Here is a 22524-nt window from a genome sequence, read left to right on the forward strand (position 1 = left end):
AGCAGAAACCACAAAAAACCATTTTATTGCAACAATGTCCCCATCATCAAGTGAGATGGCAAAAATTAAGTTTAATTAATTTTGCGTTCCTACCTTTTTATTTATGTAAATATAAATTCAAGAGTGTAAAATAAATCCACATATAAAACACAGAAGAAACATTCTCTTTCAGCGACTCCAAAAAAAACCCAAACAACTTACATACTGAAGAATCATGACAAGTCATCTGCTGTCCATTTTTCCAAGTATATAGGTGTGAAAGACTGCAGAAATTTATTATCCAAAAGAGTCCTGTATAAAGTCCTTAAAGTACTTAAGTAATATTTAGTAATCTCATACTCTTGAGCTTATGGATGTAGATTCCAAGAAAAGGAGAGATAAACATCTTGAAATTCATATTATTTAACCTCCGTCTAAAATAGCCCATTTAAAACAAGATTATGTTCAATTCTTATAGCTGAAGCATCACAATTACTTTATTAGTATCATTACTTTGGAAAACTATTTCTTATTAGTCTTTCCTGCTTTTAAAATCAAGTCAGAATATTTATTTCAAATACTTTTGTTTACTTATACGGTAAATATATTGCGGAAAGTAACTCCACATGCTGGTACAACAGGCCTCCATGAAGTTCCATTTAAACATTACTATGATGTACCTTAATAAACAGGGACTACAGCATGAAATGCACCTTAAAGAGTCAGTGTCATGGGATTGTGTCTTTATCTTCCTACCCAGATGCAACAAAATGCTTACATATTTTGAAGTCAATATTGGACTGTTAGACCATATGAATATTGGGTGGTTGTAAGTACTTAGACTAGGAACATTTACTGCTTTAGAAAGATGTGATTATTTTGCTTATTGTTTTACGCACAAAAAAAATGTCACCAGTATTATAAAATGTATCATGTGGGATAGTTCAATTGGAATGTTTTTCACTGAGTCCAACAGGCATATGTTTCCAAGGATTGTGGCTTTTAATTCATATCATGCCAAGTTCTCAATAAATTGTTTACCTCATGGTTATGTTACAACAGAATGAAAAAAATTAAGATGGTAAAAGCAAAGTTAAAAATGAGAACCGCAAGTAACTTCACAACTAGAAGAATAAAAATCATAGAAGGATTTAAATCAGCACTATTGCGGGTCCTCACAGTTGCACTGCTACTCTTAGGTTTCCAAAAGATGCATATGATTTTATAAATATTTTTGTGCTAAGAGCCATGCTCAGAAACAAAATACAGGCTAGCACAAGTCTACCTTCTTGGAGATGCATGTTAAGTATAAAATTCACTTACTAAAGTGCATTTGCTGAACAAATTCTAACCTCTACTATTATAGCTATCCCAATAAGCAATACAAACTAAACTTTGTTGAAATTCTACCTCTACTTAAAAGCAGTAAATATAGATGACTGAAATCTAAATTACAATCTTGTATTACCAAACTTTTTGACTCAATGCTGTGAGCTGTAGAAATAAACAAAATGTACTGTCCTAAATTTCCCACAAATGAGGAATTGCCTCTAGTTAGAAATACTGACAGTGTAGAATGGAGTTAAGTGTAAGCAGAGCTGAAGTAAGCATTGCTTTGCTTCTTATTCAATGCAGTGTTTCTTTAAGGCTCAGAGAGAAGCTGTTAGTTGTCTCAAGATCTTTTGGCAAAAGGTAAATGCAGGAGTAGCAGGGTCATCTGACCTTTCAGAACTTGTATTTTCGTATTTCATTAAAGCCAGCTCATTCAGTGTCTGTATACATTTATTGCACTTGTGATGTTGGAATACATCTATACCAACATAGTAATAATGATTGCAACAAAGCCATACTAAAATAAACTTTAAAAGGGTCTGATTTGGACATTAGAGGATAAGTGTCTGCATGTTCAAAATGGTTCCCTAATAATAATAAATACAGACAAATTGCTCATCAAGTCAGATGCACATGTTTTACAATTATTTAGCATATATAAAATTTCACTCATCCTTTTATCAATACAAATATGTTAGGGATCAAAAAAGACTTACCATGCAAAATATTGATTAGTGCTGCATAATGGAATATATATTTCTATCAGAGTTAAAACAGCATTTTCAAAATTTAAAGAAAAATAGATTTTTAAAAAGGGATTCTACTGTTGAATGCAAGTCTTCCTTGTAGCAAAGACAAGATAGAGACAAGTTACCATTTATCGCTGTACTTCAGTCTTGATGAAAGACTAGTAATATTTTGTCCACCTACATAATAAATGCTACATTTTCAAGAATAAAGGAACGACCAGTAGGCATTATTTCTACGTAAAACAAGTTATTTCTCTCTGTAATAGGTCAAGTATGCTTTTAAAGATTCGGGTAATGGTAGACTCATAATTTTCTCTCTCAACAGATTTCGAGGAGGCTCTTCTGGTTTCAAGGCCTCACTGTGATCTTTATCCTCCTCCTCTTTGTTATCATCTTCCATTCTTTCATCTTCTTCACTATCTAGAGGCTGAGGAATGAGCTGATTACCAACAAACACATAGGTGTTAATCCTGCGTCTACGACATCTCCTGCGTTTGCGTTTTGGAGGAGCCTTCTGAGCAATACCCTTGGCTTTCATCTCCTCGTTTATGAAGTTTCTAAGAGTGCGTCTGATATATATTCGAGCTAGGTCCTGGAGGTTCCTAACAGCACACGGAGCTAAAAAGAAAGGGAAGTAAGTTATACCAACTGAAATTTCCCTCTAGCAAAAAAAAAAAAAAAAAAAAAAAAAGGAAAAAACATAGCTGCAAGGCAGTAAGACTAACATTCAAAAACAATTGAGATTTTAGTGTATGATACAATATGCAAATGAAACTAGAGTAGATAGAGCCACCTTGACAAACCCTATGGCACAGCCCAAGAAACAAAGACTCCTTTTGACAGATGCGCAAGAGAAGTAGAAAGCACAAAACAGATTATTAACATAAATTTAAGAAAGCATACAGCGAATACTGTTGCCTCTTAGCATCTGACAAGTCCTGGCACCTACTGCTAGAAGTGTTAAGATCCTGCTGCTGGTAAACAATTTCTACCCCTGTGTCACATTTGGTTAGGCAAATACCTTTCTTCTGCCTCCTTCTTCCACTCCCTATGCTTTTCCACCCTTCCTACTGAATCTGACTGATGAGGGAGGTACATGTCTGCTTCACAGCTGACCAACCATGTAAGTCACCTGTGTCTTTGCAGCAGAAAAGGAATCAACATTACTGAATTCCTGAAGTAAAAAATAGCAAACAAGGAAAAAGCTAAAAGCTGCATGTTTTGCAGTGACAGACAGGCAGGTGATAAAGTATTGCTGGGCTAGTGCATGCCTGCCCTAGATGAGTTATGGATGGCTAATTCCGTGGAGAACAAAAATCAAAAAAAGCACACCAACCAAAACTGCAGTCTGTTCAACTTTCTTGCCTGTCACTTTGCTTCCTGTACTGAGCAGCATAAAATGCCATTAATTTATACAGCAAGAAAGAAATTAGTGAAGAAATAATTTTGAAGATTACACTTCCAAAACTGCATGCAGCTTAAACTCCTAATGTAGTTCAGACAGAATCTATTGCTTCATACACTGACTTCAGGCTAATTACTTTATCTGAGACAGAAAGGATGTTTAGGACTGACAATACTGATTTCAGGTAATAGCAAAAGAAAAACAAACCTCCAAAAGTTCCATTTCTTTAATATAAAATCAGCTCAAAATTCAAGAACAAAACCCTACTTAACCATCCAGAACACATTTATAAGATCAGGTGAAACAAGCCATAATTGTGGACGGTATGCCAATTACAGCAAATACAAGCAAAAGGTATATAAAGTTGAGGCAATGAGCTAGCAGGAATTTGTCCCAAATACAGAACTGTATAAGAGAGACTTCATAAAATCAGAAAAAAAATTCTCAGTAAAAACATCTGTAAAGGAGGCAAGAAACATGTGAAGGGGACAGTTCCCTTTGGTTATTTCTTAACATAATAAAACAAGAGAAAAAATGTTATATTTTAGACTCTTTGTTGGGTTTATTTAAGTTCCCATATGCCACTGAAGCTCTGTGTGCTACTCCTAGCCCTGACTACTCTGACAGAAAATTTCAACTCTATGCCTTTCTCTACCACCTTTTTCTACTTCCCCTTATAATCCTATCTTATCGTTTTGGCAACAGGTGTACTTTCAAGGACTTTCTAAATACCTTTACTCACTCTACTCAAAGCAGCTATAAAGCCAACCCCAATGACTAATAAAATACAGCGAGCTAGTCCTATATGAGTTGCAAAAAGATACAAATACACTCAGGTTATTAATATTCTACCATACTGCAGTTGCAGTTTAGACCTCTTCCTTCCATTTTAGGGGGAAGAAAGATATTTTTTGCTGGTGGACCATCAGGAAGTTAGCACTACAGCAGACCTAATATTAGCATGCTATTTTAACTATACCTCGCTATAATTGAACCTGAACTATAACCTGAACCTAAAAGAAATAGAAGGTTGCAAAACCAAGCTGCAAACACTGTCATTTTAACTCAGGATATTAATTGTTTACCAATGCAGAACATGCAGCAGGAGCACAAAAATATATCAGTGAGCTACTGCTTCACTAAACTATGTCCCCCTTTTCTCACATGATGTCTCTCTAGCATAGTCTCTTAACTTCCAGAGAGCAGGCACTGTAACAACCCTGCAAACCAAAAGAAGCAAGCACAAATGATACTTACGCAGTCCCACAGTGTCATGTTTGCCGTTGTCATTTCTGTTTGGTTGCACTAGTGGAGCAAATGAAACAGCAAGGATATTTTTACTTTCCCATGTGTTCTGTCCTGTTCTCAAGATTTGTGTTAGCTGCACAAAAACAAAACGAAAATACATCAGTGGTCATGGTTTTATCATAGTCAATGCTATTCAGATTGGTGTTCAAACATACTGCCATTTTAGTTTGCTTCGAAATCAATTTATTAAGGCTGTTTTATCAATAGAAGGGACTTTGATACTCCTTGAAATATTACTTGATCACTAGAGTACTGAATAAGGAAGACTCTTTGGTAATGGGAAGAGATGCAGCTGGAAAACTAGCGCTGAAGTTCTGTTTTTTCTCATTTTTCCAAAAGATCAAAGAACACATTCGATTGGAAACAACCTCTGGAGTCCTACCTCCTTCTTGAACAAGGCCAACTTCAAAGTTAAACCAGGCAACTCAGAAGCTTTTCTGATTAAGTTAAAAAAGATCTCCTAGGACTGAGATTCCCCAACCTGTCTAGGCAACCTGCTATAGTGTGCAACCATTCTCATTATGAAAAACTGTTCCTTACTTGCAGGCAGAAAGTCCCCTTACTACCACTGGTAACAATCTTTCAGTATGCTGTGTACCTGCAGGGAAAACTGGGATGTCTGTCTACCAGGTAAATTCTCCACAGCTTTAGGAAGCCAAGTCAGGAACTGAATGTTCCCTTTGCAGGCTAGATTAATCTAAGTTGTTCCTCATACTTTATATGGTCTAAACCACTATCCATTTGCATATAAAGCAAAAATAGCCACAGTTTTAATTTTTTTTTAAATTATGACTACTTTTAAGTTGGATTCCATCAGTTTCAACTGACAGTATCTTAGTCCAATGAATAATGAAAAAAAGTATTTAGGGACCTGAATCGTGCAGGCTATGCTTAAATACCTTTGGTGTTTTAAGAAAGCAGATAGATAATGTGATAAATCTTTCCAGAAGCAAAGTAACTAGCACGCTTATTGATAAACAGTTTTGTAATAATCTGTACTTAGGTGGACATCAACTTAAGTCACATAATCTGTCTGTCTCAATTCCCCTATTAATAAAGCAGGGAGAATAATACTTACCTTTGTAAAGCCTTTTGAGATCTAAGGATGGAAAGTGATAAAAGTGCGAAGCATTATTAAAATAATACACCTGTCTGAAAACCTCTTAAATCTAACAGGGAAAAGTAACACTGAAAACTGCTAGAAATCAAGCAATATTTCTTTTTTTTTTTTTTTTGTTCCCCTACAATACCTCACTAATTACAGTTATATTGTATTTCTTCACAATTAATTCTCCTGGTTTAGCAGGTGGTTTCTATGTTTTGAAGCACTGACTGAATACATCAGTGTGGCAGGGAGATTTTGAAGCAGTTCTGGGACTAGTATAATACACAGGAAATATTATGAAACAGACTTTGCTGGAAGCAGGATATTGATGTTTTCCTTTATGCTTAAGGGAAAAAAGTTCTAGACTTGATTAAAAAGATTAGTATCTGCTTAACTGTAACAATGCACTGAATCAAGGTATCATTAGTTGAACATTAATATAGTCAAATATACATTTAAAAGCATTCCGTAAATCATATATTTAAAGGGGAAATTGTCACTAAGTCACCTGATCTTCTATAGGCATTACTAAAATGCCTCCAACTTTCAATAAAATTTTCATGTAGTTTTCATGGTCTTTCTGGACTCCAGCTCCACAGTAAATCCGGTCATACTGATGACTGTCTGAGGCTATTTCCAAACAATTACCAACCACAAAGGCAGGTTCACAGAACTCAAATCTAAGGGGAAGAAAAAAAACAAACAAGAGGGGACACATTTCAAATTAGGATTTTTAAGAAAAAACAATCCAGATAGAGAGAAAAATATTTTTTGGATCTTCCCTTATATCATGAAGAATGATTAGCATAAATACTTTAAAAGTCTGTATTAAGACAGTACTTGGAAAATACTCTGCTTTTTTTCTTGCCACATCAGGGAGCACCAAAGACAAAACTCTTAAGCAATTATAATTATTTCTTGTGCAAAACACAAAAGGCCTCAGAGCATCACCCTCCTAACTACAAGCAAATATATATGTCCAAAGAAATTTTAAGTCATATGGTAGAAGTGCCATTAAAATACTACATTTATCAACAATGCTCGATATCCAGGCTATTGAATAAACACTGAAACTCTTCATCTGTTCATTTCTCAATAGCTCCCCCTCCATGTTTTTAGAAGTCAGGTTTTTAAAGACTCATTTTCCTTTACCTCCCAATTTCCCACCTTGAACCCAACCCATTTTTCCCCAAAGAGAAAATTAATAGAAAAGTCTGTCACTTTTTGACCACATGCAAAGCAAAAAAAAAAAAAAAAAAATAAAATTCATGATCTCAGAAACATCTGTTCTCATTTCATCAGCAAATGAAAGTTATACAACTGCCTTTTAGTGGACCCAAGTTTATAACATAAGTTGCAAGCACTCTAAGTATTCTTTGTCACGACGTAAAATACCAAAGGAAAAATGTACATGGCAGAACTTTATTGCTTAAGTTTCATATATTCTCCACAACATTTATTTTCTGACACTTTTTAAATCTCTGCAGCATGTTAGTGCTTCAACTGTTAACACCATAATAAAATTCACCATTTTGTAAAAAACATTCCTTCAGTGAATAACTTTACATTTTCCCCAAGCACTTCACATTTAAGAAGAGAGGTTACAAAGTAGTTCATAGAAAGAATTTATGGTTTGCTTTGCAAAAATATTACATAAACCTAACACCCTTGTTGTTGCATAAAAAAGTTCATAAACTTCATCTTTGAATGAAGTCCAATGCATCTCAAACATCATCCAGAAGGAATGAATTTTTCTAAAACCTTCAAATACATGTAGCATTTTTATGAACTTTACAGATGACAGTCAATGGAAAATCGTTTGGTTTTGCTTGACTAGCATTAGCAAATCCCAGTACAACACCTGACAACATTCAAATCAGTATTTCTTTAGTTACAGTGAAACTTGGCAGCCTTCACTACTTAGGGAGGAAGCCTATAAGGCTTGCCTGCCTTTCCAGTCTAGAGCACTGCCATTAACAATCAGGAAATTGAAGTTTTTGCTGGAAGTATATTTTTCCCTCCAAGATGAGATGCTTGATTTTGAAAATAATGCAATGCTTCCTTCTTTGACTAGTCACAGACAGACCTTTACTAACTATTGCATAGCTCTCTCTCATGTACTGTTTGTGGTCAACAGTTCATAATGTTGTTTCCTCTTTCAAATCCAGAGGAAAAAAAAGAAAGCCACAAACAACACCAGTAGATTAAAGAGAAAAAAAGGGACAGGGAGGTGCAGTAGGGAAAAAACTGCCTTGTCGCACACAACTAGGCAGTTAGCCCAGCCTGAACTATGGTTGAAATAATTTCACATTAACACAGGCAAGGTTAAATGATTGGAAGAAAATGAAATCCAAGGCACTGATCACTTTGCTGAAGAAGCAATCGCCTTTCATAAGCACTGGGACTATCATGTGCTTTCCTACATTTTCCACATTCTACATACAGGTCAATTAAGACAGTTCCTTGCTATAGTAGCTTCCATTTCAGGTTGCCTACAGTTTAAATCAAGCATCAACAAATCATTTTAATTTGAAAGTTTGAGCAAAGTACCTTTCTGGGGCTTCAATGCTACAAGAGGAAGGGAGGTGGGGGGCAGGAGAGAAAGAATATGGTACTTTCCTAAAATGCAGTTTTACATTTTGAGACACAAAATAGTCTATACTTGAGCTGTGGATGAAAACCCACAGTGGTCTTTACAACTTACAGTCAAAGCTGAAGAGAATTTCTCATTTAGCTCCATGGCTTGCAACCAGCAGGGCACAAAGTGCAAATAAAGACATAGAAGCAACCTCCTATTATACCTATATGAATGAGATGGGTTAAGCACTAGAGACCAACTCTGTCTATAGGCACTTTAAACTGACTGGACTGCTCTCCCTCCACACTACTAGCATAACTTCGTGGAGACACAAAGCTTATGACAAAAACAGCCATTTATTTATTAGCCCATTTACAAAAAAAATACCTTCCTTCCCCCATATACTTTTTCAGCTGGTTTCGACTCAGTTTGTCAACAGCTGGAGCTTCCTGACAGATGCATTTCCCACAGCAAATCAAAACACTGAATGGACTAGGTTACATGCAATTCCTGAAGACATTTCTTTAGTCCATGTCAGATGAAAAACAGAGGTATAACTCAACTCACTTAACTGCGCAATGCTCACACCTAGCTGGCCCACACTGGCATGACAGCTACGCACCAAAATATAGCCAGTACAGGAACTGTCTTATGTAGCTTCCTGTTACCCAGAAAACTGAAAGTAGGTAGAAGAAACGGGAGGAAAAGTTTATAAACTGTCTCTGGTACTAGCAACATGCCTGTTCAAAAGCCAACCCCTCTTCATTTGTGCTTCATGCAGAACCAACTGCTTCATGTGTTACGGTATGAGCAGTGACAATACAAGAAGTGTAGAGTATTATGGACTTTCCAAACCCAGTTAAGTTGTACAACAGTGCATCTTACTCCTCCACACTCCCATGTAAAATAAATCTCACAGCAGGACTCTGCCACTTCCCTGAATCTTAAGATGATTCAGATTTCACAAAGAAACACACAACTCTGAATCAGAAAGAGCTGATAAAAGCATGTACTATTTTCTTGTACTTAAGTAATCCAGCAATTTGTGATGACCTTCCAACACAGGATAAAGTATAATTTTGAGAAATGGTCCTACTAACTTGCCCAAATAATTTTCAAAAAAAGGAAAGTTTAGTTTGGTTTTACTCAAGTATAAAAGACCCCATCAATTGATCAGGAAATGACCTAAAACTTAAATACCAAAGTTCTGCAAATACAAGGAAGTAATCAATTTTGAGAATACCTACCGACAGCAAGCCTGTCAGTCTTACAGAGTATGAAAGTATTATCAGCCATATTAGGTGAAGTCCATTTTAAAACAATCAAACCTAAATTCTTACAATCCTACATGTCACCATAACCAACGAGTTCATTTTATTCCTATTGCCTCTGGGATATCAAATGAGATCATATTACATTTCATTCTGTGTTACACTGAGCTTTTATTAATGATATTGATGAAAATAAATGGTTTATGGCTTTAACATTAACAGACACATAAGATACTTATCAAGTATTTTCACTTAAATCTTTTGCTTGTTTCCAAGATGAGATGGAACAAAGAAATGCCAAGTGTTCCTGAAATGCCAAGAGCACTATTTGTTCACCTCTACCAAATGGCCAAGCTTTACAGAGCATTATATTGGTTACATCAAAAAAAAAGCTCTTATTTCATGCATCATGTACCGAAAAGAATGGAAAAAGTGCTGGAACAATCTGGAGAAGATTTAACCACAACAGGTTCATAAGTTGGATCTAGTATTTTGATTACAAGAGAACCAAAAGCCAACAAAACAGAACTTAAGAGTTCCCCATTACAGATAACATTGCAACAGTTAATTGGTTTGAATTAACACTTGCCATAGAATAAATTTAAGCACACACAGATCACATTTTAACAATGGCCCAAGATAACCGAGCAGTTTCAAGCACATAAAACATTTCATCTTCCATCTTTTGCATTGCATGGGCATTTCAAATTTATACTCAACATAGCCAAGGTACTTTTCTTCCTGCTAAATGTAAAAGATCTGTGGAATTTAAAGTGAAATTCTGTCTTTGCTGCAAAAGCTGAAGAAATGATCAAGCAATAGATTGTAAGTGCCCATTTTTTAATAAGTATGATTCTCTACAGATATCAACATAATCAAGCATTGCTATTGTAATAAAATGAACATCCATTTAAAATATTTACAGCAAAGAACTAAGATTAAGTTTGTTGCTCTTGTATCCATATCCACCAATCTAGTTTTTGTGTTATAGCAAAATATTAATTAAAAAATAAGGGACTATAGTACAGTAACCTACCCTAACAAAAGGGTTTTTTTACAAAAGGCAGTTGCAGAGAGTGATGAGGTCTTCCCTGAGCCACCATCAGGTTATGCGATGCTTAAAAAAAGCAATACTGAGGAGCCACTTAAAACTACTTACACCTGTATTTTGCTAAGAGAAGAATTAATTAGTTCTTAAAACCAGCACCACTCCAGCTACATTTCGCACCTCTGAACTACTACATTCATATCAGGATATCATCTGACAATATACTTCCACCTATTCCTGTATTTAATAACCACACTCATATCTCTCAGCTTACGCTCACAGCCCTTAAAGAAGGAAAATCCACTTCAGTATGAATTTAGTGCGTTGTTTTCCCATCTACACTCACTTCTGCTAGTCAACTCAAACCCTCTAAAAAGCTTGAAATCTCATTCAGTACCGTCAAGCTGCTCCAAGTAATTCCCTTATAACAGGAAATTTATTTAAATTTATTTAAATTTAGGGCGCAAAGGACTACTGTTCAACTTTAATGATGTAGAGAAAAGGCTGGCAAGTTGTTAACATTTGTCATTTGAACTACAGTGACACTACATTAGAACAAAGAATTTAGCATATAACTCTTAGCGGGGGAAAAAAAAACCCCACAACTTGTTTTAATGCATATTCCAAAACAGAATAGTAAATCCAGCATAAGAACTCATGGAATTAGCTTTATATCAAACTTTCCTTAAACCACCAAATACATTAATAACCAGACATTGAAATTAATCTGCAAAATGTGTAGTCTGAAAATATGTGATAAAACATTAAACTATTTTGGCTACTGTGACAAGAAAGTAACACTTACTTTTGTACTATACTAATATACTGTTGTCCTAATTCTAATATACTGCTGACCACGATTTCCAAAAATGGACTCCTCAGGATGGGGGAAGATGGGAAGAAGGAAATAAAAAACATCAGTTTTGGCAGATTTATTGGTGAAGAGAGTAAGAAATAAAACCAAAAAATGGCCTGTAAAGCTACAGCAGTTGCAAATAAGTTTCTGTGGTTATTTTGAGATACAAACTGAAAAGCTACACAGAATTTAAGCTAGAAACATCTCGCTCCTTTGTCCATTTGCATTAGAAAGACAATACTCTCAGAGGTACTCCTATGTCAAACAAGAATTTCATAAATCAGAATCTTATTCCAAGTATTCCTAGAACCTGTTCAAACACTAATGCATTCACTGAAAGAAACTCTGAAGAAGCTTTCAGATAATTTAGTCAATTTTTCAGGTTTTAAACTGCCAAAAAGCTCATCATCTTTGAAAACTACAGATGAAGGTCATTACTCACATGACTTTGTGTGGTAAAACATGCCACAAGAACATGCAACAGAACAATGAAATACTTTTCAATTTCTATGATTAATTAGCATCTCTCATTTTACTTGACTGCAAAAGTGCTGTAGAGCCAATATCAATCACATTTAAAGGTACTTCTTACATATTGCAGGAAAAGGTTTTCCCATTTGTTTCTCACTAAATACTTCCCATGAAATATCCTCTTAGTGAGGTATATTTAAGAGTAAATCACAAGCAAAGAAACTGAAAATCTGCATCAGCTAATACAGTCAAACCAATTTTCAAGACTCTTTTCCTACGAAGTTGAGCAATATGGGGCAAGATGGCAAGCTCTTTCCGCTTTTTCCTCTATTTTTTTTCCTTCACTGTTCATTCCATCGCATTTAAGTATTTTTTTCAAGCTCGCTGAACTAGTCTTTGGTCCATGTATAAACATACTTATGAAATCCTAGCACATTTTATTGAAAAGTTACGCACATTTCACCTACTATTATCACTGATATCTTCCACATGTACACTACAAATAATAGAACAGAAACAAATTAAAATATTAAAACCTTCGAGAAGCTGTCATGGTAGACTTCATTTGAAGCCCCATGCATCCGATTACAGTAACAGTAACTTTAATCAGCACTACAATAATAGCCAAAAGTGATGTCACTAAAACTTTTATTCAGAAATTTTTTGAACATTTTTTCAGTTTACAAGCAATGTTACAGGGACAATGCTACAGGGACAATGAGAAAATTATCTCTACTTCACTTGTATTTGTCATTTTCATCTCTGAATTGTCTTGATTCTTTTCTCAGCTATTTTGTTCGTAATTTCTGATACTCTCATCAGTTTCATTGAGTGGGACAAAACACAATACTCAATTATTTCTGAAGAAAAAGTAAAACACTGGTTCTTAAAAATACTTATGACAAATATCATCTCCCTTCAACACCAGTTAACGAAATTTGAACTTAATTATATGTACTGTATCTAAACTTTGGTGGTAAAATGAAAAATAGTACTGAAGGAATACTCTACCAATTCCACAGAGAAGTGAACAGGAAGAGGGAAGCAAGAAAATTTTTGCCACTTTGGTTTATTGTCGGGGCCCAAATATATCCATGGATAAAAGTATATCTTTACAAAAACCAGGAAAGTCTTTTCTTTTCTACTGAAGAAAAAGTATTCTCTAAGTTAAATCAGTAATATTTTATACTGTAGATTGTGAAGAAACAGCTTGTATAGGAAGCATGCACTAAGCGTTGTCATCACTTGTTTTAATGTAACAAAAATTCTAAATATTATCAAAATTGTAGCAATGAGAGATTTCCAAAGGCGGTGCTCACCATGGGATTTATTTTTAAATGATATTTTATGTGTGGTTCTGAGAGGGCAAGAACTATTCTTGCAGCTATCAAATACTGGAAAAATGCAGGTTTAGTTATCATCCCTGGATAATAGCAGATTCAATCATCATTTTTGGAGCCTTCTAGTTTACAAGGTGTGGGATTAGAAGTAATACTTCTCTAATATCTCTAAATAAAAAAGTGATATATTGCAAAGCCCTATTTTCCTTTCCTTTAACATAATCTCTGGCATCGAAGAATCCCACTGGAATTCGTGTGGTCCCTGTGTTGCTCTAGCTAGACAAAACCATGACGAGAATTCACTCACCCCTAAAAAAAGCACTATTTGCACTATTCAAAACTAAGCTATTAGTAGGACTTAAACTGATAAACCCAGCAGTGAGTTTTGGGGACAGTTTGCATTTCCTGCTCTTTTACTACAATCCCTAGACAGCTGACCAGCAAGAAAGAACTTCATTTTAATTTCTATGTATGCAAGGAACTTTCCCTTTGAAATCTGCTTTAATTTTAAAAAGTGAGCCCTTGGAGTCCTAGCAAGATCCTTAAGTTCCAATGAAGACAAATATCCTGTTGGAAGATTAAGCTTACTATTCCCTAATGCCAACACAACCTACTACAGGACTTCAGAAAGAAGTTTCACCCATAACAGTTATCCCAGAAGTAGTACTAGGGTTCTTGTCACTTACCATTGAAGAGGTTTCTTTTGATCCTGAGAAGGGTTGGTGATTTTCTTTCACAGCAGGGACTTCACCAGCTTACCCAGGTTTGGTTTTTGATAGGGTGCTAGAAGATGGGCAACCTAGCCTTGCCCTGTGGCTCTCTCTCCAAGCTGGATATTCTAGGTCTAGAAGTTGAATGGGAGCAGAAAAGACAACACATTCCCCTTCAATAAACAGGTGAAGCGGGGCCTGGTATTTGAACATATGTGTTTTAGATAGAGCCACTTTAAGGAATGATTTTTTTTCCCCTCTATTGGCATGCATTCTCTGAAGGTTTCAAGAATGAAAGAGAGCCTTACATATATTTCAGACACAATGAATTTTCTTCAGTCTGTATCTAAAATCTTCATACCTCAATCATCATGACACTTTCAAATGCTTTCAAGATGGAACTTCTCCTTTGCTTCTAAACTTACGCCATCAAGTAAATCAAGGCAGCATTTTCTCTCTCAGAACACACAAGTCCACCTCCATTTAGAGGAAAGCTATTTTTATAGATTGGTGGGATATGGATACAGATACAAGTATCTTGAAGCACTTTTCTTCTGATGAACAGTTCAAGAGGCCAACACTGACATAAGATCAGCTACCAGAGGTAGACAGCCCTCTCTTTAGGCCAAGAGAATCTCAAATCCTTCTGGACATGCTAATTTTTCATTGTTTCAGGTCTCAGGTCAAGCACCTCACCCAAATCACAAAAAATTAAGATTTTAAGTATAGTTCAACAACATTCTTACCAGGAATCAAGGAAAAAAGTTATATCACACGACACTGGATCATTCCCCCATTAAAATGGCATCAAAGCAACATTCCATCTTGCTTTACTAGGCCAAAACCCACCTAAATCATCCATGCAAAAGTCAGATGGCAAAACCAATGGCCTATTGCTTCAGGCAAAGGAACGTCACAAGGATACAAAGTGTTTAAGATCCAGGTTGAAGCCCTCCAAGTACCTACCCATAAGGTTAAACCCCTGGTTTATGTTTTAAAAGCAGAATGCTTATAACATTCAGACCAGACTACAGAACATGATACACTAAAGAAAGAACATAGGGAAGTGGCAAAGCAAAGTTTTACTGAATTCCCCATCCACATAACTCAGTTACAAGCCAGGAAAACATATCATAGTCTCTCTGCTCCTTATGGCTCCTGGATGCCGGCCAAGTGTAAGGTATTTTTCACATACACACACACATTCACTCAGACAACTAACTTCAATCATAGCAGTCTGCCACATAACCTATTTTCAAACAGAAAGGACAACTGCATACACCAGTGTTCAACAGTAGACAGATACCGCACACCTTTTCCATGGGTGGTCTTTCATCCAAAAACTAAGCTGACCAAAGCAGTAAAGTTCAGATGCCACAGTCCTCATAGCTTTGGATAAATATCTTTCATTTATAAAAGAAGATGCAGGAAAAATGTTACTGAAACAAGAATCAAAACCACACTTACTGAGCCAGAGCACATTACTTGAGAGCCAAGATTAAAATTAAATACGTGATGTTAAGACTTATATTAAAAACAAATACAAAAGGACCCCACCACAGAAAAATAAACCACACACCATCTTCATTATCTACATTAAAATACAGAGTATTTACAAAGAAAACAGTTATCCAGAATCAGCTATGCAGACAACTTAAAAGTCCCTCATAAAACACAAAATTGAACCAACCAACCATTATCATGTCAGCTATAATGCAGCTATTACCAAGTAGATTTGTAACAAAAAGCACTTTCACAAAAGTGCAATTTCTGTTAGGTTGGTGAGGGTCTTGTTTCCTTGAAATACAATATACATACAACAGTGACATTCACTTATATCAAGTTTAGCAGTTTTGTTTTGTGGTTTTTTTCTCCCGTTCTTGCATTTTCTAAGGTGTAAACCCCTCAATGTTCTGCTAATTATTTCCAAAGTATCCTAATCAAATTATAAAACTTCATTCCTACCCCTTCATTCATTTTCCCTTAGTTTCTGTACATAAACATATCGCCTGATTGGAAAGTCATCCCAATGAAAAAGATTTTTGTGTGTCTCAGTACACACACCTGGAGGAATGCACAAGTCCAGGTATGTGGAGGAATTGACTAGCTAGCAGGTGCATCTAATTTCACAGCACCACTAATGCAGTATTAGTAATGATCATGAGCGACCATATTTCACATACATTTTTTAAGATACATAAATTGCATCATAAAGCTGCTAACTGAATTAATTTTTATTTGTTCTGTTAACCTCAGCCAACATAACTGTTTGTATTAAACTTAAGACAACAGTGATGAAACATATGTATTTATTGTATGGGGTAACACAGTTACCTCAGTAACTAAAATAATCTATACCAGAATTACAGATTTGACTTCAGATACAAGAAACATTAGAATGATACTTTTCTGCTACATATGAACATAAGGAGGAAGGTGTGTGGTCAAGACCTGACCTCCTGAAGTTTGAGATATAGAAAAAGTGGATTGACTTCCAGCCAACACAACCAAGAGCGTGGCAGTTATACATTATACAGGTAAAAGGATAGCAAGAATTTTCTTTGCCGCCTGCTGGGGAAGACAAGAGGCGTAAAATGTGCAATTCTTAGGCTACTCCCACAATTCAAAAGCTTTTATGCATTTCCAGGAGCTACTTTATAATCACTGTTAGAGAATTTATTGCCTGCAAGGAAAGAAATCTTTACGAAGAACAGCCCTAACCAGAATCAATTCCCTTCCACAGAAGTAGACAGGCCTAAGATCTTATGGGCCAACTGAAGGTAATAAAAAATTGTTGAGTAGGTAGAAGCAGTGAGTTTCAAAGCCTTGTAACCCAGAAGTATACCTGGAAGTAAAAATGAGCTGTGTTACGAGCCCAGACGAGTACTCTGAAGTTCATCTCTTCAGGGAATAAACATGAAGACAAGCAAAAAAATGTACTCATGTCCAGATCAACAGTGGTAGATTAGAAACAAGTTAATACTGTACAGCAAGATTATGTATAACTATATAATAAAAACTGACAATGAATAAAAATGACTCTACACATGCAAAGACACCTGCATATCATGCCATTCTCCTACGTACATACGGATATATGCATGTTTGCGCACATACATGTGTGCCTGCGTACTTACAGACATCACCAAAATGCAGGGAAATCAATTATGTCAAGTACTGCACAGCAGAAATATTCCAACATTTTTAGAGTGCTCCCTTAAGCCTCAACTTACCTTATAAAGCGGAATCACAGATTGGAAGTCTTACCTTTTGGCTGTGTGATGCCATTCTTCTCCCTTCCCTAAACTCATAAGCAATGACGCACTGAGTTTAAAAACAGTGTATTGCAAGTGAGCTAGGTAAATTAGATACTTACTTATCAAAGCTATCACTATATTTAATGAAGCTCTCCAATTTTTCCTTGGCATATTCTACCACATCTGAATGAAGCTCTATTCCATGATTTATCCCAAATGGACCTGTAAATAAAAACAACATGGCATTTTAATTATGGGTTTGGGGGTTTGTTTTCTTTTTTGGTCTTCAAGCACAGCAAAACTGCATGGAACAGCACTATGCCTTTGATCTGTGAAAACACTAACAAGACATAAAACCAAAGTCTGCCAAAACTGCTAGACAAAGGTTTTTGCATCTGTGCTTAAGAGGAAGGTAAAAGGCCAAAGATTCAGTAAAAGAACAGAGAAAGAATTGTGACAAAACAATTTTACAGAATGAATTTTCTTCATAAGCATGCAGAAAATAAAAACAATTTGACACACTTAAGTCAGTCTGAGCAAGTTTTTTGCAACATTACTTGTAATACAACTCTTACAAATTATAATTTAATCTGTATTTTGGTACTTAAATTGAAGATTTCTTATGGCAAAATATTCATCTTTTGACAATTCACGGATTAGTTATTATGTCCCTGAGCCACATCTGCTCTTCTATTTTTCAGGTTGCAAAACCAGAAGTCTGCTCCTGTTTTACTTACATATAATAATTAATTTCCATCTAGAACATTTAAATTGCCCATATATTATGCTTGCTCATCACAAACCCAACACTGCTTTTCTGTGATCAAATCCAAGTATAATTCCAAGTCAATTTGTGTGCCAAAAGTTAATGCTATTTTTCAGGAACAAGAAGAAATCATGAGACAGTATTATGAGGATTATGCACATCAGGAAGGAATCTGAATCAGACAGTCACATTTGCTGTGAGTTTCTAAATTTAACATGCACTCATAGCCCAGGGACTTTAGTCACTGGAGCATAGAATTGGAAAAGGAAGAGGGAAGAGAAGAAGAGAAAGTAAACATCAATAAGATTAGACAAAACTTATATTTATATCCTCTACTGCATTCTAAATCTTTCCTAAATATTTAGCTCAATGATGTTATTCCAATGAAACAGAATTCAATCTGTCTTTTCTAGGACACAGATTAACAAAATAGACCAACGGTTAATAAGAGATGTTTCATTTTAGTGCAAGAATAATATACCATGTGCCATTATGCTGATCAATAATTGCAACTCGTAATATAGTTTAGAACATTTTTTACCAGGTGAAATAAAACCAATCCACTAGAGTACCACATAGCAGTGCTCATAAGGCCTCTCTGATTGCAGGCAAGAGAACAGGTACCTATCATCCAAATGATGTTCTTAGAACCTGTAAAAACACGTACCTCCTTTGAAACTTGTACTTACTGCAAATTTAGTCTATTATCTGTCACATTAAGATAAACACTGGCATAGGCTGTACCATAACAGGCTTTGCTGTTTCTAACAGCTCTACAACATGCAGCAGCACTCATGGTATGTTCTCTTTACATAAAAATTAATCGCCATTCCTTTAACCTCAATTTAAAATAAATTTAAAATGCAGCATCTGTCCAAAAAAATCACATGTATATTCCTTTCAGTAGTCAGTTCTGAAAAATAAACAACTAAAAAAATCCTGCAAATGTCAGTTGCTCCAACACCTTGAAATTAAATCTATGAATGCAGAACACTACTACATCATGATACACCACAATATTTATAATTTGAACAGAAAGATGAGAAACGTGTTCTCTTCTTTCATTGGTAAAGTCACAGCTGTACAGTTAAGCAGAGTCAGCTATTCTAAAAATGGGAAACCAACTTATCTGCTACTCTCCAAAATCAACTGGCCTCTTTCAGCATAATGAGCTAGTAATTACACCACCTAGTCTGAACTTCATTTACATTTTAACAGTATCAGCAACAGTTAATATAAGCTCCACCAACTGGTGGGGGGGTCTTTTTAGCATGTTGCTATACTTAAAAGTGTTCACCAGTTTCAAATTATTTGGTAATTTAACCTAGTTATTTTGACACTGACAATGCGACAAATATTACTCACTACATTGTCAAATTGAAAGATATCCAACTATTATCAAAAACCACATGGTTCTGCTACTCATGGCAATGTACACAGAATTTGGTTTAAAGAAGTGAGCTTTTAAAAATACGGTTTACTTGTCAGAAAATTACATCTGTTGATTTTTATTTGTTAAAGCAGCCGTTTCCTGGTTTAAAACAAATATTAAGGAAGAATGATTATATGTAACTGATTTTATCAGAAGCAGCAGAGTAAGAAAAAGACACACAAATGGTATTTACACCTTCCATGCTTCAGCCTAGCACTCAAAACACATTACAGCACTAAGCAGACTTTGGTGACTGGATACAGCACTACAGAAGCATGGAAAGTCTACTTCTCTAAGTAGCTGAGCAGGCTGCTCCAGGCTGCTCAGCACTGCTAGTGAATATCAGCACCTGAGCTGCCTTTGTGGGAACATCTGCAGGGTAACTGTACTCCTCAGGGGCTGTCAGCCAATCTCACCCTCTGCAGAAGACAAGTCTTTTCCTGCTTAATTTCTTCAACTCTGCATATAATATGCTGAAGGACAGGAGTTCAGCTTGATAAGGAGAGGTCAAACCCAGAAGCATTCAACAGCCAACCAACAGTCACTCAAAAATCGGTTAGATAAATACAGATACAAAAGCAGTATACATAAGCAAGTGCAATGCAAAAAAAGAAATTTATAATTTATGTAACACTAATTAAGAAAGAATAATGAAATAACAAAACTTTCCACAAGACAGAATCAAATAACATTACTCACTACCCTGAACAGACTTTTTAGAGAAAAAAATGCAGCAATATTTACTAATTGTTTTAATATTGAACTTAAAACATTACAATCTAATGTAAAAATATCTACTCTCGAATAGAAACACTCCCAAATAGGGAAAAGCGACACTCCAAGAGAATAGATACCTTTATTTTTTGTTTTACCTGTGAATGAACACCATTCCTGTTTCCACAAACCAGTGGAATATGTTGAATTTATCAGTATCAACTGGAACAAAAGATACTACTGGAGACACCAACAGGTGACATTTGTTATGCACTATTAGGCATAATTTCTACTCTTTTAGTAAGTAAGAATTGATGACAAAGTAACTAAACTAAGTGAAAATTAACAAATCAGCTCTTAGCACCTTAGCTCTGTATATAATTAAATACAAGAAAAATCTGTGTATTACCTGTCAGCAAGGTTTCTGCAGTCAAGGAAAAACTGCATGTAATACAGTCAATAAAATTATAGCTGTGAAAACTACATACTAAAATAACTGCAGCTGGTTTATGTCATGAAATCATTAATTTTTTTGTTGGTGCACAAGTTCTGTAGTGTCAATATTTGGGATAGGAGAAGAATTAAAGTACTTTTCTTTCTAAAGAAGATCCTAAAATTTAAATTTAGACAGCCATATTGATTGTATTTAAAACAGAAGAAAAAGCACTGCTAATCTGTTAAAACAGATTTGAAAACCTACAGACCTGCAGTGCTTTAACAGTCTTATTAATCTATATCCCACAACTGTTACAGATTTATTTTTTAAATAAGTTTCTTCAGGAGACAATAGCCTTTACACTTTCAATTTTTCTTTCAGTAAACTGAAGATCAAAACAGTAACACATACTAAGGGCATAAACAGCGCAAATGCAGACTAAAATTTTAGTCTTCAAAAATTTTTCCTCTGTACCTTTCCCTTTTAAGCAACGAAAGGACTGTTCCCTTTCAAATGAGAATTTTAGACCATAGAAAGTAGGAAGAATTGCCTTTTCCAAAATACCCCATGAAATGTCACTGAACTACAGTGTCAGTGAACTGCTTGTAGAACACAACACATCTCAAACAGCCAGCCTTAAATATAGTACTGTCATTTTTAAAGAAGCAAAAAAAAAACGTTTTACAGGGCTTGGATAAACTTCTGAAAATATGCAAAACCCAACTACATTCAAATAAAAACATTCAGGTTACCTAATATTAATCCCACCATTGTACTCAAGTATCCGGTTCCACTACCCAGATTTAGAAAAGACAATCCAGGCTGAAGCTTCAGTGCTTCCATGACTTCAGAATAAATGCAAGGTGCTGACAAGTGTATATTTCCATGCTTCCAGGCCAAGTCTTTATAAGCATTGTCCCTGTATCCTTCCAGATAATAATCACCACGGTCAATCGCTCTGAAGGCTTGCTCCACACTTTCAGTGCGAATGTACTGAGCTTCTTTCAAGTTATCAATTAAGTCATCATTGTCTTCTCCAGCACTCACGGCTCCTCCCATGCTGAACTTCTGTGATAATTCAATTAGTTTGCAAAATACATTAGGAGGAGAGTTTTCCTGAAAGTATACGTATATAATGGATTCTCAGGTCTTCTTTCAGAAGCACATCACAAATGACTCCTGAAAAATAGATATGTATACAAAACTTGAGTTTCAAAAGAGAAACAAATCAACAACTATGAGAGGGTGACAAAATATTGTTAGTATTGGATAACTTTATGAAGCAGAGCTATTAAGGACAGCTAGCATTTAATGAAAATTCTGCACCTCAGAGTTTAACTCAAGCCAAAGTTTCTCCACTTAGCTTTAATACGTCAACACGGGCTGCCTACATCAAAGTCTGACATTGCATTGCCTGCTAAACAGCGAGAACACTACCGTGCTAAGAACCTAATCCCCGTATCATATATATTTGGGGGGTGGGGACTGCCTTTGGGCTGGCTCTAGTGCCATGCTGAGAACTAAATGTCAAACAGCAGCTGGAGCATATACCAACTTATTTAATTTTGAAAAGAAGTGGGGTCACGTGCTCGGACATCACCCCACAGTATGGGACACTACACACCATATATACTTCAAAATAATTCTTCAGGTCTGTATTTTAACTGCAGTTTTTACATTATTAAGTACTAAACTCATTAAATCAAGATGTTAACATTTTTAATGTTGCATGAATCACCAATAAAATAGAAACAGAGTAGAAGAAAG

The 22524-nt window shown here is 35.5% G+C and overlaps 1 protein-coding gene across 1 annotated transcript; it reads right to left on the reverse strand.

The window, feature by feature from the left end:
• Positions 1-21939, reverse strand: PCMTD1 (protein-L-isoaspartate (D-aspartate) O-methyltransferase domain containing 1). The gene is made up of 5 exons (XM_009079272.1): positions 21510-21939; positions 17529-17631; positions 6387-6558; positions 4723-4846; positions 1-2678 (listed from the first exon to the last, which is right to left on the reverse strand). The coding sequence occupies exons 1-5, from the start codon at positions 21814-21816 to the stop codon at positions 2308-2310; spliced, it is 1077 nt and encodes a 358-aa protein (XP_009077520.1). The 5' UTR covers positions 21817-21939; the 3' UTR covers positions 1-2307.
• Positions 21940-22524: the final 585 nt, after the last annotated feature.

This window comes from Acanthisitta chloris, unplaced genomic scaffold (genome assembly GCF_000695815.1).
Source record: "Acanthisitta chloris isolate BGI_N310 unplaced genomic scaffold, ASM69581v1 scaffold2827, whole genome shotgun sequence".
Lineage (NCBI taxonomy): Eukaryota > Metazoa > Chordata > Aves > Passeriformes > Acanthisittidae > Acanthisitta > Acanthisitta chloris.